General features: G+C 33.2%; 1 protein-coding gene across 1 annotated transcript; it reads left to right on the plus strand.

The window, feature by feature from the left end:
- Window positions 1–2,842: 2,842 nt before the first annotated feature.
- Window positions 2,843–15,656, plus strand: LOC128220469 (orexin receptor type 2-like). Its single transcript, XM_052928874.1, has 7 exons — window positions 2,843–3,586; window positions 6,134–6,339; window positions 6,483–6,646; window positions 7,629–7,776; window positions 9,332–9,444; window positions 10,254–10,394; window positions 15,056–15,656. Exons 1-7 carry the CDS (start codon window positions 3,176–3,178, stop codon window positions 15,142–15,144), a joined length of 1,272 nt encoding a protein of 423 aa, XP_052784834.1. The 5' UTR covers window positions 2,843–3,175; the 3' UTR covers window positions 15,145–15,656.
- The last annotated feature ends 1,848 nt before the right edge of the window (window positions 15,657–17,504 follow it).

Raw genomic sequence — 17,504 nt, forward strand, 5'->3', positions numbered from 1 at the left:
CAGCAAGTATATTTTAACTCGTAGTTGGATGTCTTCAATGACACAGTATCCTTTTAGATGCAATCCATATATCAAAATTATAAAGAAGAGAGACATAGTATAAGCCCCAAGGCTTTCTTCTCAATTCTGTTTACACTTTTGTTTTCGCATAATTTACATGTTTTTTTTTGTTTCGATGCAGTACGTATTTGGTCTTTGTTAATTTTGATTATGCTCATTTTTGTAGAACTTAACTAATTGTAAATATTATATCGAAATAAATATTGTTTAAACCAAAATTATAAATCGTTAGTAAAATTATACCGTCCTCGTTTATTTTTAATGTCATAGTCGGTGCAGTTGGTGTCGTCGGTGTTCACTTCTTTTACCTTTCAAACTATTCAAATTAAATACTGTTCATCGGTTACCAGTGACAATAAACACAGTACCTACATTTCTGAAAACATGACAACAACATCATCATCATCATCACCAACAACAACAACAATAATAGACGAGCGTATATGTAGCCGGTAGCTTGAATATTGATACAAGGATCTGCATATGATGATAACATATGGGCTGCCCCGCGATACTTAAACTATGAAACATGTTGCTGTTACAGGCATTTACATTTACATAGTTGGTGTTGGTGTTAAATTATCCCAATAAAGAACATTACTGTACTACAAGATGCCATGATTTAAGAAGCTGCTGTCAATCAATGTGATCTCCTATAAAATATAACAATGGTTCATTAAAATGTTCGTAAATCATATAAAGACATGCACATATTCATTAATAGCCTTCTTAAGAAAATAAAATTCATTTGTTACGTTCCTTAGACATGAACATATTCATGCATTACTATCAATAGACAAGAACATATTCATTAAAAACATGCAAAGGGATAAATATATTCAATTTTTACCATCAAAAGACGTGAACATTTATAGCCATCTAAAGATATGCACATATTAATGTATAACTTTCTTAACAAAGGAACGTATTCATGTAAACCCATTTGAAGACATAATCATAATCCTTTTCGACAATCTAACGACTGGATCACATTCATCCTGAAGGAAAAATATAAGATGTGAAAATAAAATGAAATTTCATAAAAACGCATAAAAGAAAAAAAATGGGATTCAATTATGTTGCACTAGAATCCATAGTCTGCATACAGTGAAAGTATTGTAAAATCAATGTGTATATTTTATAAATGTATCACGATCTAAAAACATGAAAATATTCATTTCCTACCATCTACATAAACAACCATACGGGTTCAAAACCTTCTAATGGCATGAAAAAATTATTAATCACCCTCTAATGGCATGTACATATTCATCATAATAAGCTATCTACATATATGAAGTTATTCATTTATAAACTTCTAAAGACGTAAACATCTTCCTGTATAGCCATCTACAAACGAGAACATGTTCATGTATATTTATAACCATCTAAAACAAGTTACATAACTCAATCTAAAGCCATGCAGTTATTAATTTACAGCTATTTAATGACATGAACATGTTTATGTATGGCCAACTTAAGATAAGAACATATAGCCATCTAAAGACATGACTTTTTCTATCTCTTACCATCTTAAGTAAAGATTATATAGCTATCTGAAGTCAGGAAGTTCTTTGTTTATAACCGTCTTAATTCAAGACTATTTAGTCATTTAAAGACATGAACATTTATATGTATAACTATCCGAAGAAAAGAACATAGTCATCATAGAACGAACGTTAACCAAGGAGGGACAGTTTGATAAAAATAAGTAATCAAAGAATAATTATTTTTATATAGAAAAGAGAGAACATGTTCGCCAATGAAGGGGGATTGTGTACATATTAGTTTTCAAAATGTAGGTACTGGTAATCATTTGTCTTCGCTCATGTGTATGTTTACCCATTTCTGATAAAAAGGTATTAACGATAAGTTTAGTTTTTATTGCAATGTCATTAATGAACATTTTCAAAAATACGGTTTATACATTGAAACTACTAATTAACACAATGAAGAATGTATCAGCTTGCATACAAAATAAAGGTTTATGAAGGGTTACTAGAAACGTCTCAATGAGGGAGATTGCATGTAAGCTTTTACAGCTGACATAAATCATCATTTGCATTGAAATATGCATCGTTTCATTTTCTACCTGTTAAGAGGAATGTATACAATAAACGCTTTATGAATATAACACCTGCAGAACTATGTTCACTAAGCATCGACAAAATATACACGGAGTCTTGTTTTCTCAAGCAATGCTTTATTTTCAAGCCGTTAATTCCAGTTTAAATTCTATGTCATTTTAAAAATTGCTTTAATCACATTCATATCGAGGGGTGATGGCTTCGTTATTTACTTCCTATGTTCGGAATCACCACAGATATGCAAGACAGGGAGTGTTAATGGGAAAACGCTTGTTTGTCCACGTTATCTAGTAAATGTCTTGTATGTGTTAGTGATCGTTCATAATTTAAATTTCATGGAATGTATTACGAGCGATATGTTCTATAAAAACATGACATGAACGACAACAAAGTTACAGTTAAACCTATTTTGTCACATACCTAACTGAATTTTAATCGTGTAGTCTCCGGTACGCATAAAAACATATTCAGAAAGGCTTTTTTTAATAATTAGCCTTTGTCTGTTTCTTTTGCAATTCACTTCCAACAACCTTAGAGAAAAAAAAACCGTCTGCATTATCTGATGTTCTGGTCTCGCATTTATCAGCTATATCGGAAACATCGGAAAACAACAGAAATCATTTATTAATAAGTTAAGACAAGATTCGAAGTTTATATTCAGTGTGTGACTAAAGTGTTGATTCTCATAGTGAGTCGTTAGAATATTTATATCGTTTTTTTATTTTTAATACAACGTTTTCTGTTACAATTTTTACTAAGAAACTTTGATAGAACTCGTGTTTGTCTCAAAACTGTTTGACAAGAAACATAAGTCCTATTATAACAGATAATATACTACTACGTGTTAGTTACCAGACTCAATTTCCAATGATCCATTCAACTTGCTGCAGATTTCTCCAATATCAATAAATATAGGTTTTACTTACTATACGGCAATTGAGGTCTCTATCGTTTATAAAACGGACAGTACCAACGGAATTATATTACATGGCAGCTACATATTGAGAAATTATTTAAAAAAAGAAAAGATGGATGTAGTTCTTAAAAATGGAACGAGTTATAAACCATGGAATACAAGTGTTGACCAACATAGCGACTGTACCAAAAATGCTACGGAAACTAATATAAATCTAGTAAGCTTATGCAGAAATTCAAGTTTGAAGAATTTCTTTGAATGTGTCATTCCAGACGCCGAAGAATGGGTACTGATTGCAGCTTACGTTTTAACGTTTGTAGTTGGTGTTTTGGGGAATATTCTCGTCTTTTTTGTACTTAGTAGAAACAAAGAGATGAGAACAGTTACAAACGTATTTTTGGTGAACTTGGCTGTGACCGACTTAACTGTGATACTGATAATTATGCCTTTGGCTCTGATCGTTGACGTTACAGACACGTGGCTTTTTGGAGGAGCAATGTGCAAAATCAGCATCGCTTTTGGGGTAAGTTATGTATTGTTATGCAAAGAACTACTTTAGGAGATTTTAATCAGAACTGAACTAATATTTTGATACGTATGACATGTCTACTCGTCACGAAATTATCGTTAATACCTCTTTAGTACGTTTTTCTTTGTTCTTTTTTAAGGTTTTTATCTAGGTTAGAAGCATATCAACGAACAATTAAGCGAATATAAAAGTTAACACAAATCTCATACAAGTTTTTTAACTCTGCAAAACTGCTTGTTATGAGGAACTACCCCTATGTACCATACCAGATGAAAATATTATGAAGCGCAACATCTCTGTACCATATATAATAATGTTATAAGGAACTACCCCACTGTTCCATAGATAATAATCGTATGAGGCACAACATCTCTGTACCATATATAACAATATTATGAGGAAATACCCCACTGTTCCATAGATAATAATCGTATGAGGTACAATATCTCTGTACCATATATATGAGAAACTACCCCTCTGTACCATAGATGACAATGTTTTGAGGAACTTAAATTCTGTACCATATAAAAAATATTATGAGGAGCTATGTCTTTGGGAAAATCCCTCTGTACCATATATAACAATGTTATGAAGACCTAGAATTTCGGAAACTCCCTCTGTTCCAAAGTAAACATTGCTATGAAGAATTTCCCGTTCGTACAATAGATGACAACGTCACTGGGAATCACTCCTCTGTATTTGATCTGACAATTTAATGAGGAGTCAACCGTCTGTTTTATAGATGACAATATTATGAGGAACTAATTAATATTCTGTACCTAAGACGACAATGAAGAAATACCCCTCTATATTGTATATGGCAATGCATATGGTAAATAATCCTTTACATAATTTGGGACCAAATCTGATCGCGTTTGACTTTGTTTCTCGCAAATAAAAACCTGTAACATTTGTATTTACATAACGGATAAGAACGAGCTTCATTGGCATGCTTAATATGTTTATTAAATAGTGCTTACTTCAAAAAGAAGAATTTCAGCGACATATTGAAGGGATGGCTACTACTTATATACATTTAATAAGTATGCTTTAAATTATTCAAAGAATCGTGATGTATTCTTAAAACAAATGATGGAGCAATCATTTTATTAAAAACAATAACTTTATTTTATGCCTTTCTTTCATTTTTTTTATTTTAGATAATGGCGGGTGTTAATTTTGATGAAGTTTTGATTTGAAACATTGAGATTGTCGAAAGATAACTTCATTGTAACATTATTAACACCAATTGTTAACAAACAAGTTGCCAGAGCATAATAATCCAGTTTGACGTCATGTGGCTAAACACTGGCACGATTTCAAAGTGAAATAGCAATAAACTGTTTATGTTAGTGTGTTTAAAAACGAAAATAGATAACAAACAAGTTTTAATATATTTCATCTCGTGAAAATATTTGTCTTTATGCTACTTGTGCATTAAGGCTTTAGGTCCTCACATGGTGAAATAAATTGCTTTCTTACATTTATGTTGTATAAGGTTTCATATATATTTTTTATCAATTTCATTTATCTTGTATGATATTTCATATCATTGTTTATCATTTATCAATGCAAATTGTTGACAACTGTCAAGCTGAAACAGTGAGTCGCGACAACATATGAGCAACTTATACAACACCATAATGTTCCTATCATAAAAACACAACCAAAGCAAAAGCGGATACCAACGCTCGTTTCTTGTTTCTGCTGTGTTTCAAGAGATATTAGTCTTCAACGCATTGGCACTGGTAAAATGTGTACGACATTGCATGAGTATTTCTCTAAGAGTTAAAGTTTGTGTAAGTACCGCGGAAAACGTCATCGTTAAAACCACAAAGGAAAAAAAGAAATGTATAATACCGTTCTATGTTGTAAATTTACATCTCACTAAATATATTACATTGTATAAGAAGACAGCATGCTGTTGTGTTATATTATAACTACTGAGCTTTTTTATCTACTGTTATTGCCCGGAAAACCTACATCTGCGCATGATTATGATAATGTTTGTATTGGCACTGTAATGCGAGATTACAACATCGAATTGAGTAGCTGTTAATTCAAATAATCTAGACAAGCATCTCATTAAAGAACAGTTATGATGAATGTATGGTACACACTTAATTATCTGAATTAGATATAATGCGTTAACTGTTGCATCTTATTGTCGACACGCTGTTTTATTGTAGCCATTATAGCTTCGCAGCAGGGATTCGTACTCTTATGTGACTTAGTTGCAGTAATTTGAAGAATGCATATAATGATTTGTAATAAATAGGTGTATTATAATCGTCGGTTAATATCTGAAACTTTATTACTTCCAGTCGTTCGCGTTAAGAATATATCGTACAAAGGGGGAGTTCAAGTCAATTACTAAAATAAGAACAGTTGTTTAACATGTTGTTTATTTAAAAAAAAAATACACACATTATGTTTTTGTTCTTTCATTTGAAGCATTGAACTGGGGATCAAAACATACATTCTGGGTAACTATCATTTCATAATAATAATAATAATAAGGAGTTCTTTCTATATTTTTAGACAATGTGTTTAACTGTCTCCATCCTGACACTTTGTGCGATCTCATTAGAACGTTGGTACGCCATATGCGGGTCTCCCAATTTCAATATCAACATCCAGAAGGCCCAGATCATTATTGCCGCCATTTGGGCAATCTCCATATGCGTGGCATTGCCCGAGTTCCTGGCCTTCACTGTGGTACCTTATCACACCGATTCAATCTTCAGGTAGCATATTTGTTTATGTTTTTAATAGTCCAATAAAACGTTTAAACACATAAAAATAAAAAAAATGAACAGATATACAACGCAACCAATATCTCTGTGGTACAGAAAAAGTCCAAAAAGGTATATCAACTTTCGTTCTGCAGGACAATGTGTTATCCAGCCCTATGGGAGAGGAAAACGATGATGATATTCCAGATCTTCTTGATGGCGTCACTTTATTTTCTGCCGATTGTACTCATCGCCACCGTGTACACATACATGTATGTCGTGCTCTGGAGGACACGTATCCCGGATACAGGAAATGTTCGTGCGTATCATTACTTCCAGTTTAGTAGATGCGTAGCGCACACGTATTTCGTTTTATATTATTAATCAGAAACATTGTATCATTTCTTTAAGGGTTTATATTACTTCGTATTTGACGATGGCGTTTTGAAAGCAATGCACACATGACCGATCATGAGGAATCAGATCATGCCAAATAAAACTGTTTATAATAAAATACGAGGCTAAGCTAATGTATCATTGGCAGTTTTTACACAGTAGAAATAGTCATTCAAAGACAGAAACATAACAGAAAGTGCCTTTTTTAAACAAAATATTGAACGTAAAACAATCTCCAGAAAGGTACACTTTTTAACGCAACTGTAACTAGATTACTTTGGTTACATACAGATCAATGACAAAAATGACGTCGACATGTTAATTAGTGGTCGTTTTGGATGACAGTTTATGTGTTTCATTTTTATGCGATACATTTTCAAATAAAAGAACCACCAGATAACAATATTGTTGAAGAACATTTTACATTTTGTACCTATAATTATTTTTAGAATGGCAAATTTTAGAATTTTTGATATCGATAAATCGTACAATATCTCAACAATAAGCAGACTAATAACCATGTGGTGAGTGTATGTAAGACTGATACATTGTTGGTTATATATACGGTAACATTATTCTTCACTTATATTAATAGGCTCGTCTTTCGATATTTCCGACCTTGATAATAATAATTGTACTCATTGATTTCTTAGTATTCTTCGGGTTACAATAAAATGTACATAGTCCTATTAGTACTACAGAATGAAAAGAAAAACGGTGATATTGCAAGACGTTTTCAGCTGAATACAATATTGGAACATTCTGATGGGTGGGATTAAACATTCACTTATTAGAGTGTTTTTGCATTGAAATGCTATTTTATGTTTTGTTAGTTAGCAAAGCGTTTTTTTCCAAATATTAAATATATTCATAAATATAAATATATATGTTACGATACATTGCAGACATATGTCCATTAAACGAATCAAGGCAACCTAATACGGAGTTTGGCAATAGGTTGTCGAGACGAAGAAAGACAGTAAAAATGCTAATGATGATTGTTGTGGTGTTTGCGCTGTGTTTCCTGCCTAACCACACACTCAACATTTTAAGGTAAGCTTTCTTATAACTCACTTAACATATTCATGACCTGTCCTGGCATCAAGCAACTGATAAAAGGTTTGTATCAGAATGTATGGTGTAATATGATTACAAGAACCACGTTCGCTTGAACAAGTCATTCGACAAAAGATTTAACTTGATATTAAGTGAAAACATAATTGTTATTGTTTCATGCTTTAATATCATGACATTCAGAAATAATAAAAATAAATGGAGTTTTAAATCACACGAAAAATGATCAAAATTGATGAATACATGGAATGCAAAAAATTAAAACATCTGCACAAAATTACGTTTTGAAATTAACACACAAAACCCATGCGCACTGCCTGGAATATCACGCAAATGAAATGTGTAATTTTGTTCTTGGAAATCATTGTCAAAATACAGAGTTAGATTCTTTTTTGCATTACCGATAATATCTGGGACACTACGAAAACAAAGACAGTAAGATCCGAAAAAAACATTAAACTTGGTACTAATTGCAGAACAATTTAAATGGTTGCTCCTCTATAAACAGCACACCACAAAGAATGCTATCATATCCGCCTATCTATCGCAATATTTAAACATAACGACCATATCGTTATTATCAATCGAACACGCTTGTGAATTTATGTTCACGAGTGGATTGTTGGATGGCAAATATAACATTATACCATTTTTTGAGGTATGCTTTTGAATATATGTAACCACTTTAAAAGTCAATGCAGGAAATATTGGTTTAAATTAAATCTATATTCTTCATTGTTCCATAGGGTAGTTCTTTCCATAGGCTTAGTGCTGAAATGCAGGCCTTAATAAAGCATGTGTTGTATATACTGCATATGTTATATGTCGATATTTTCTAACGTCTGTCTAGCATGCCCTTGTTCTGCTGAGCAGGCACACATGTATATTAAACGCCATTCTTCAACTGCATTTTGCTATCTTCTCTACATACGATTATTTCATAGATACACACATAATCAGTAAAGAAGAATAATTAACCGAAGAATACCGTTTAATATTTGCACCTCAAATTCCATTCCTTAATTGAACTACCTTTCGGCAATTGCGTTCATCAAACGATGAACGCAACATCTTCGGATATGTTCGGATCGGAATTCATTGCAAAACAATATACATGAAAAATATTTATCTTGTTTAAAATTTGGGTTTAAAAGTTTTTCAAGTGGTTGATCTTTTCCCGCGATATTGTACATCATTTGAAAAAAAATGCTTCCGGTTACAGTCGGGTCGTTCTATTTACAGAATGGGTAGGAAAGGGTTACTGAAAGGATTTTTAAAATGAAATAAATTATTTTTTTTAACAATTATTGAATGAAATAATGAACAACTGGTGTTAATATAAGTAATGAATTGCGGGCTTGATGTCATTATCGGGGATATGAACGCAATTGGGCTGGTCAAAGTACGCGTGGAGTCCTTCGGACTCCACACACTTTGACCAGCCCAATTGTGTTCATACCCCGATAATGACATCAAGCCCGCAATTCATTCCTTAAAAAAAACTACAGTTTGAACGCATGTATTTTATGTTCAGATACATGGAACAGCTGCAGAAGCTTCCTCACCTGAGAAGCATCGCTTTTATCTCTCATTGGTGCTCATTCTTCAACAGTTGCGTTAACCCAATTATCTACAACTTCATGAGCGGTAAGACTTGATAGGAGGACAGTGGTCTAGTGGTATGGGTTTCCACCTCTCATTATCGAAGTTGGCTTCGATTCCAGTCTGATGTTCTTCCTAATGGCCAATTTTAAATTTGAACCGTTTTCTATCAACGAACGTACTCGAGCGTAATTCTATTATCTATCAGGCCTGAGGCCACAGTCCCAATTGCAAAACAAGTAACTGGCAGCTGTAGAACAATTCAAGACACAACATCTAATCACAAGAAAACATAATGTTGACCAATGCTTTGTCTCACAAAATTCAGTAGTAATACCCGACCCTGAGGTCAAGTCGGAGTAAGACTTCAAACAATCAATTTACATAATTCCACAAGCAATGGTTTTTCCAATGTTTACACTGAAAACTATCATTTTTTTGCGATACAGTGTCTAATTATGTTAAGCTCTATGCAAAAAGGCCACCCGTTTCTTCTCCATCATTCAAATTCAAAAAAAATAATATTGATACTTGAACACAAACACTCTTTTTTCTGTATTCACATCCGGATCTTGGTCAACGGGGGGCAGATAACTGTGGTCTTGAGCCACCAGCTTTCATTAAAGTCGAGCTGAAGGAAATAATTATAAACTTTATAAACAACCCATTCGGTCTATAATACATCTGAACCGAGCAGCTGGTTATTCATGCTGCTAATTGACATGGATTATCTTAATAGCATTATTCCCATAATTCCAATGTAAGCGTTGTTATCTATTATATCATGTCAGAAACAAATACAGCGGTATATACAAAGAAATATAGATGTGCTGCATAGGTGTTTTATGTTACAGACAATTTCCGGAAGGAGTTCCGTGCGGTGCTCTCTCTGTGTTGCCATTGTGGGAAAACTTCAACTCGGGAAACCAGGATTCGTAACCAAATAACTTGTTCCGAGACGAGGCATTTACCGTTGATGAATAGGAACACTGACGGTAACTTCATTGTAAAATCAGAAGAGTAAACATGACGCTTTAAGATTGATCATTGTATGTGACATTCAAATGTCATTCCGTAAATGTTCTCTTTGAATGCAACGTCTATATACTCAGCCGATTCGAATTTCAATACTGTTGTTACAATAGACGTTCCGAAATTCGCACACATCGTCCGTACAGTTTGCTTTGTGTTTTGACCTTACGTGATTCGAAGCTCTCTAATATTGAATGTGAAAAGAAAATCGAAGAAGGTCGAATAAAGATGGCTCATGAATGAAAAGGCTTTAATCCTAAAATATTTTAAGCAAAAAGAACAAAACGACCTTGGTCTGTCCCGTCGTCGCATCTCACAAATAGGGTTTCGTTTTATTTCAATACATTATGCTGATACACCTATGAAATCATATAGGGATGTTGGTTATTTATATAAATTGTGCACATGTAATTTGTGTGCTATTCACTCGGGGAAAGAGTTATTGCATTTGACATAGTCAAGCATGGTCTTAATTTGTTTGTTTCGCAACTAGCTCTACAATAGTACCACATACACTCATAAAACCTCATGGAACTGATGGTTACAGTAGGAAACTTTGCAATGAGTGTGAAGTTTAAAGCAATCTTAGATTGGTTGTGGCGCTTCTCTTAGTAAAACATGAACTTAAAACATTCCGTTTTATGTTCATTCATATGGCAAATACACTCATGATAGAAAATACGAAGGCTGTACGGCAAAGGCAATTGTGCACTTATGGTATGAATATTATTTCACTCGGACTCACTATAGCTCAAGACCACTTAGTAAATATCTGTCTGAAAACATTTATCGGCTGACCTTATAATACTATAATGTTGGTCCGTTTTATAATGAATAGAAGCAAGTCGTTAGATCAAAATCTCGACATTAATAATGACTCTTTTCAGACGTCGTCTGCGGGTATTCATCACTTTTATGATAAGTCTTGGTATGTTTTGAAAAGTTGTGTGAATTCAGGTTTTAACTGGCGACAGTTTAATAAACAATGAACGCCGGGAATTATATAAACAATGAATGCCGGTGATTCTATAACAATGAATGCCGGGAATTCTATAAACAATGAATGCCGGGAATCATATAAACAATGAATGCCGGTGATCTATAACAATGAATGCCGGGAATTATATAAACAATGAATGCCGGAAATCATATAAACAATGAATGCCGGTGATTCTATAACAATGAATGCCGGGAATTCTATAAACAATGAATGCCGGGAATCATATAAACAATGAATGCCGGTGATTCTATTACAATGAATGCCGGGAATTCTATAAACAATGAATGCCGGGAATTCTATAACAACGAATGCCGTGAATTCTATAAACAAAAAATGTCGGTGATTTTACAACAATGAATGCCGGGAATTCTATAACAAGGGATGCCGGGAATTCTATAAACAATGAATGCTGGTGATTCTATAACAATGAATGCCGGGAATTCTATAACGATGAATGCCGGGAATTCTATAAACAATGAATTGCAGTGATTTTATAACAATGCATGCCCGGAACTATATAATTGCGGTAAATCTATTAACAATGAATGCTGGTAATTCTTTAACAATGAATTCCGGGAATTCTATAGCAAGGAATGCAGAGAATTCTACAAACAGTGAATGCCGGGAATTCTATAACAATGAATGCCGTGAATTCCATAAACAATCATGTATGATTTCTGGACAATTAGGGTCAGCAGTACTGGCATATTTAATAGAACATACCGTCACTTTAGTGCAACAACTCAATAACTGCATATAGATATAGAAGCAGATATTGAGTTCTTGCACTAAGGTGACGATACGAACGTTACCATTGCCGTTAGGGAATATCTTTACTGTTATCATTATGTCCAACAACGATGCCTGAAATATCAAATATTAGCTAGTTCGTCTTATAATGGAAAGAAATAATTGTGTGACTCCATTTAATTAAATTACCATTCTTGATAATATTCGAGACGAACGTGTTTGGATATATGAAAGTACAGTAGTGGTAGGAAACACTAAAATGTCAATGAAACTTTTATTGATAGTAGTTATGTATGTTAAGATATGCGTATAATCCAATTCATACTAGTATGAAAGTAATTGTAAATAAGGGCTAAAATATACGTTGTCTCATTCTCTGGACAGTAACGAAACATTGCGAGATAATATACAATGCTTGAAAATGAGGTAGTCGTCATGCTATTTCAAATTGATTTGAATAAAATGAGTGTGTAATATTAATAACGCAATACATTCTTAACCAAGGGCAGTAATGTCAGGTGCGTCCATGTTTCCCGGTTCATTGTTTTGAGTGATAAACGTCCTCGATTCGGTGATTATTACCACTGTTTTCTATATGTTTCAACGATAATTTTTAGAAACGACCTTGTGCACCGAATGAAGAGCAATTGCTCGTTTACGAAGACGCTTGTTTTAGATCAAAATAATGTCTGTATTAATATATCTCGTGAAAACAATGCTCGTTCTTACTAGGCTTCCCGACTCACTCGATGCATTTTTTTGCTTCAAAACAACTATTTAATACCGTTTTCTTGCTTACAAACCCCACCCGATGATTTGTTTTGGTCAATAACAGTATTGCTATTGTTTTCCGAATGCAGACAGCCAATTTTGGAGTTAAATCGGCTTATTTACGAAAATGCTTGCTGGTTCATTCTATACATTTTTAGAACCTAGGTTCATCTCAAATCTGGAAGATCTATGACACACTGTATTTACCCGAATTACCAGTCGTTTTGTTCTAGATTTTCAAAAATATTAATTTTGGTAATTATTTAATTAAATAAGAGGGTGTACAGATATATAATTTATATTTTCAAGGAATAAAAGATGAAACGAAAGAAGAGATCAAACCTGAATCTAAAAAGACAAAAAACAAGACGCTTTAAGGTAGTCCATATAAACGACATAATAAATGAACTCTGAAAAAAAAATAAAAAAAATAGAGGTTCTTTATATATTAAAGGCACTATACACCAGTTTGGCACCAAAAGGTTTTTTTTTCTGTAAAGAAATTTAGGGCAAGTATTTAAAGAAATGATTTACTCTTTCATATCATTAATGTAGAAAAAAAATCGAGGCGGAGACCGGGGTTGGGACCGGTGTCGCCAAAATTGCAGTCCAGTGTGATAGTCTAAAATAATAGACGTGCTATACGGGATTCTTCCAATCCCTAACGTCGTGAAGGATTTGCCATATCAAAAATCTAAAAAAAATCCGTCAACGTACAATTATCCAGTGTGGTATCCACTTTTTTTGCTACTTTAAAAATTTCTAATGTAATAATGTAAGGGAAAAATGTGGATTATTTAAAACTACCTTCTTAGGAAATAGCAATGAAGAGGAACAAAGATTTTACTTTAAAGAGTGGGCTATTGTTTACTTTGGCAATCGAAATAAAAAGGGAGACAACCTGCAGGAAACAGTCAACAAATTAAGGTCTTAAACTGTTTTATGTACAGACATAACCGTGTCTCGACTTACTATATAACCTCCAAAAATAATGACAGTTCTACTTTAAGTAGAGAGCCCTGTCAGAGTGTCTATACCACGTGATAAATAATGTAATAAACGCTACGTCAGAAAACGTAATTTTGCTTCGAATGAAGACTTTAAACAATTTGAAAGATAACTTTCCTATTTCTTCACCATTTTAAATGAAATATAGCGCAGTCTACGCCGCTAACGGAGCCCCGCCTTCGGTCGTTTACCAGTGTTTGATTGAGAGTTTAGTTTCTTAAAACACTTCGACAAAACTTTTCACAATACGGCCGTCTGACGGAGCACTGTCAAAATATTATTTTGGAAACAGATTTGTCAAAGTGTTTGTTGAAACTAATCACCTTATCAAACTCCGGTAAAACAACGAAGGTGGGACTCCTTAGGTGGCATAGACTGCCCTTTGTTTCATTTTAAATGGTGTAGTGATTGAAAAGTCATCGATTTAAGTCTTTATTTAAAGCAAAAAGTTGCCTTCCGACGTAGCATATATGACGTAATTTATCAAGAGGTATACACATATTGCCTGTACAAAATTACCCTTATTAGACGTGTGAAGAACATGTACATGAATTTAAAAAAAAATAAACGCCTTTTATTCGTTATTTTAATGTCCCTTAGATCTTCAAGATTTGAGATGAACCTAGGTTCTAAAAATGTACAGAATGAACCAGCAAGCATTTTCGTAAATAAGCCGATTTAACTCCAAAATTGGCTGTCTGCATTCGGAAAACAATAGCAATACTGTTATTGACCAAAACAAATCATCGGGTGGGGTTTGTAAGCAAGAGAACGGTATTAAATTATTTTTGAAGCAAAAAATGCATTGAATGAGTCGGGAAGCCTAGTAAGAACGTGCATTGTTTTCACGAAATATTTTAATACAGACATTATTTTGATCTAAAACAAGCGTCTTCGTAAACGAGCAATTGTTCTTCATTCGGTGAACAAGGTCGTTTCTAAAATTTATCGTTGAAACGTATAGAAAACAGTGGTAATACTCACCGAAACGAGGACGTTTATCACTCAAAACAATGAACCGGGAAGCATGGACGCACCTGACATTACTGCCCTTGTTAACACTTGTTTTAATCAAATCCTTACCATATCTTACAGAGATCATCAGTTTGATTTACCCGGAAGAACCAGACTTGCAGGGCGACGAAAGTGTGAGCATGTGTCAACAAAAAGGAATGCCGTTATGAGGGGAAAATATTGTGTGAGATGTGAAAAGCTAATATGCAAAAATTTAAAAATGTTGAACACTAACAGAATTGGATGTGACGACATACAACATCACAGTATTTGACCTATTGTCATATACTAGCATTAAAATGGACTGAAATTCTACAAAACTATAACAAAACACGAAATAATTTATTTCATTGGTATAAGTCGGTTCATGGTACAAATATATAGTAACCATTTAACACAATTGCTATTTAACTTGGAGAAATCTTCCCTTTAATAGTTTATGTTGTTATTGTTTTCTTATAAAATTATTATACACTAATTAGTCGAGTCATACACTTGATTTTTTAAAAGAAAATGATTATTTCACATACTCGTAGAAACAATGGTTTTCTTTTCCTCTCTTTTAATACGCATTTTGGGAAGGGCCACATTTTGGAAAGGGCCGTAACTGATGTTGGAAAAACTGGTGGCCCAATCACTTTGCATGTCCTTTTTATATGAAAGAAAGCTTTTTTACATTGCATTGTTTCTGTTTCTTTGTTGTTATCTTTATCATATATTGCGCAAATGAATCGCCATGCTATAAAATATGTTCATCTAAACTAAACTTTAATACGCAATATTTCAAGGTGATATTCGAGGGGAAATTAAATAACCGTGCAACTGACAATATTATTTTAAAAGCAAAAACACCCATTTAATGGCAAAAATTATAATCATTTTGAAAGTAAACGGATAATTGATAATTCCAATTTGAAAAGAAATTTCGATTTTGTATTTCACAAATGCAGGACGCTAACCTTGTAGAATTAACACTTCTATATTGAGTTTCCTCAACTATATGAACAGCAGTTATTTTTGAACCAATTTAATGATAACATTAATTGTTGATCATTGGAATATTTTTTTTTTCTTTTTTTTTTCTTTTTATGTATTCGATTGCAAAAATTGAATATGCTTATTCTATCTTCAAACAAACGCAGTCATAGGGTCAAAACATGATACATTGTTCAATGTTTCAGAAATAATACATGGTAGCTTCAAAATGAGATATATTTGAAATTAACAATACAAGTATGTATTTTTTTTATCTTATTTGCATTTCAATGATAAATGTCTTTTAGGATTTAAAAGATACATTTTTTGGTCAACAAGCCGGAGAAGTGGGTTTCCTCCGGGTATTTTGGTTTTCCCCACAAGACAAGACCACGCTCTCGGGTAAAATCGTGCCAACGAGTGTTATTATTATAATGTTGTAATTACTTGTTTCCCAATCGTTGTAAAAGAAATATTAACATAAGATTTGGTGGTATACATTAAACATTGTTCACCGTAAGTTGTGAAATGTTTTATTGAAGAATCGAATCAAATAAATTTTACTAGTAGCAGCACTTACCATTCAGGTTTATTATTGAATAATGCGTCCTCAGGCATATCCAACAAAAATTAGTTCAAAGTTAAGCATGGGAACAACATGATTTCCTGCAATAACACTGTCCTGAATTAGTATTGATCAAATTTTTCTCTTGGTATAGAAAAATAAATCTGGTAGACACGTCTAGTTTTAGTTGATTTAGTTACTTACTGACAATGTTGTGTACCATTGTACATTCCTAACACGTTACTTACGGGAAAAAATGTCACACTTTTCATATAATATGAATTCCATACAGAGAGCATACTTTTCGTCCATCTGTCAATCATTCCGCTTTGAGATGTCTCCTCGATAAGTCAGTAATCAGTTAGATACTCACATAATGTTTGTGCTGAGTGTATGCTCAGCCAATGTAGCTCCATGGTAAATGCAGCACTGCAATCAATGAGCAGATAGCCAGCCTTCATTTCCCCGGAAAAAAAATCCTCAACCAATATATTTGTTTCCAAATAACTGAACAAGTACAAAAACTCATCCTTTTGGGAATACGAGAAGTGCGCATGTCCAGTAAGGTTCCTTTATATCTAAAATTGGAAGGAGCAATTGCCATCATACGCGTCCGTTCTTAAATTTCCCAAGTGATGAAAGGCCAGCAAATATGAGTATAAAATCTGAAAGCTGTTAATTGAGTTTATTCCACAACCACTGAACTGACTTACAACATGCAAACAAAAGCCAAATGAAAAGCAAATACACATAAAACAAACACACTAAAAGTGAAATGCAATTCATGAAATGTTAGATAATATTTCGATTACATATAAATGTGTGTCAAATTTTTGGGATGAAAGATAACTTAAAAAATATAAATATAACTTTCACAATTTTATTATACTGTAGGAACGTTGTATTCATGTTTCTATCGATACATCTTGGATTCAAAGTTTAATTTCAAACATTGTATAATTAAACAGCAGGTAGATTTATTATCTTCAA

The sequence above is a fragment of the Mya arenaria genome, chromosome 15 (genome assembly GCF_026914265.1).
Source record: "Mya arenaria isolate MELC-2E11 chromosome 15, ASM2691426v1".
NCBI lineage: Eukaryota > Metazoa > Mollusca > Bivalvia > Myida > Myidae > Mya > Mya arenaria.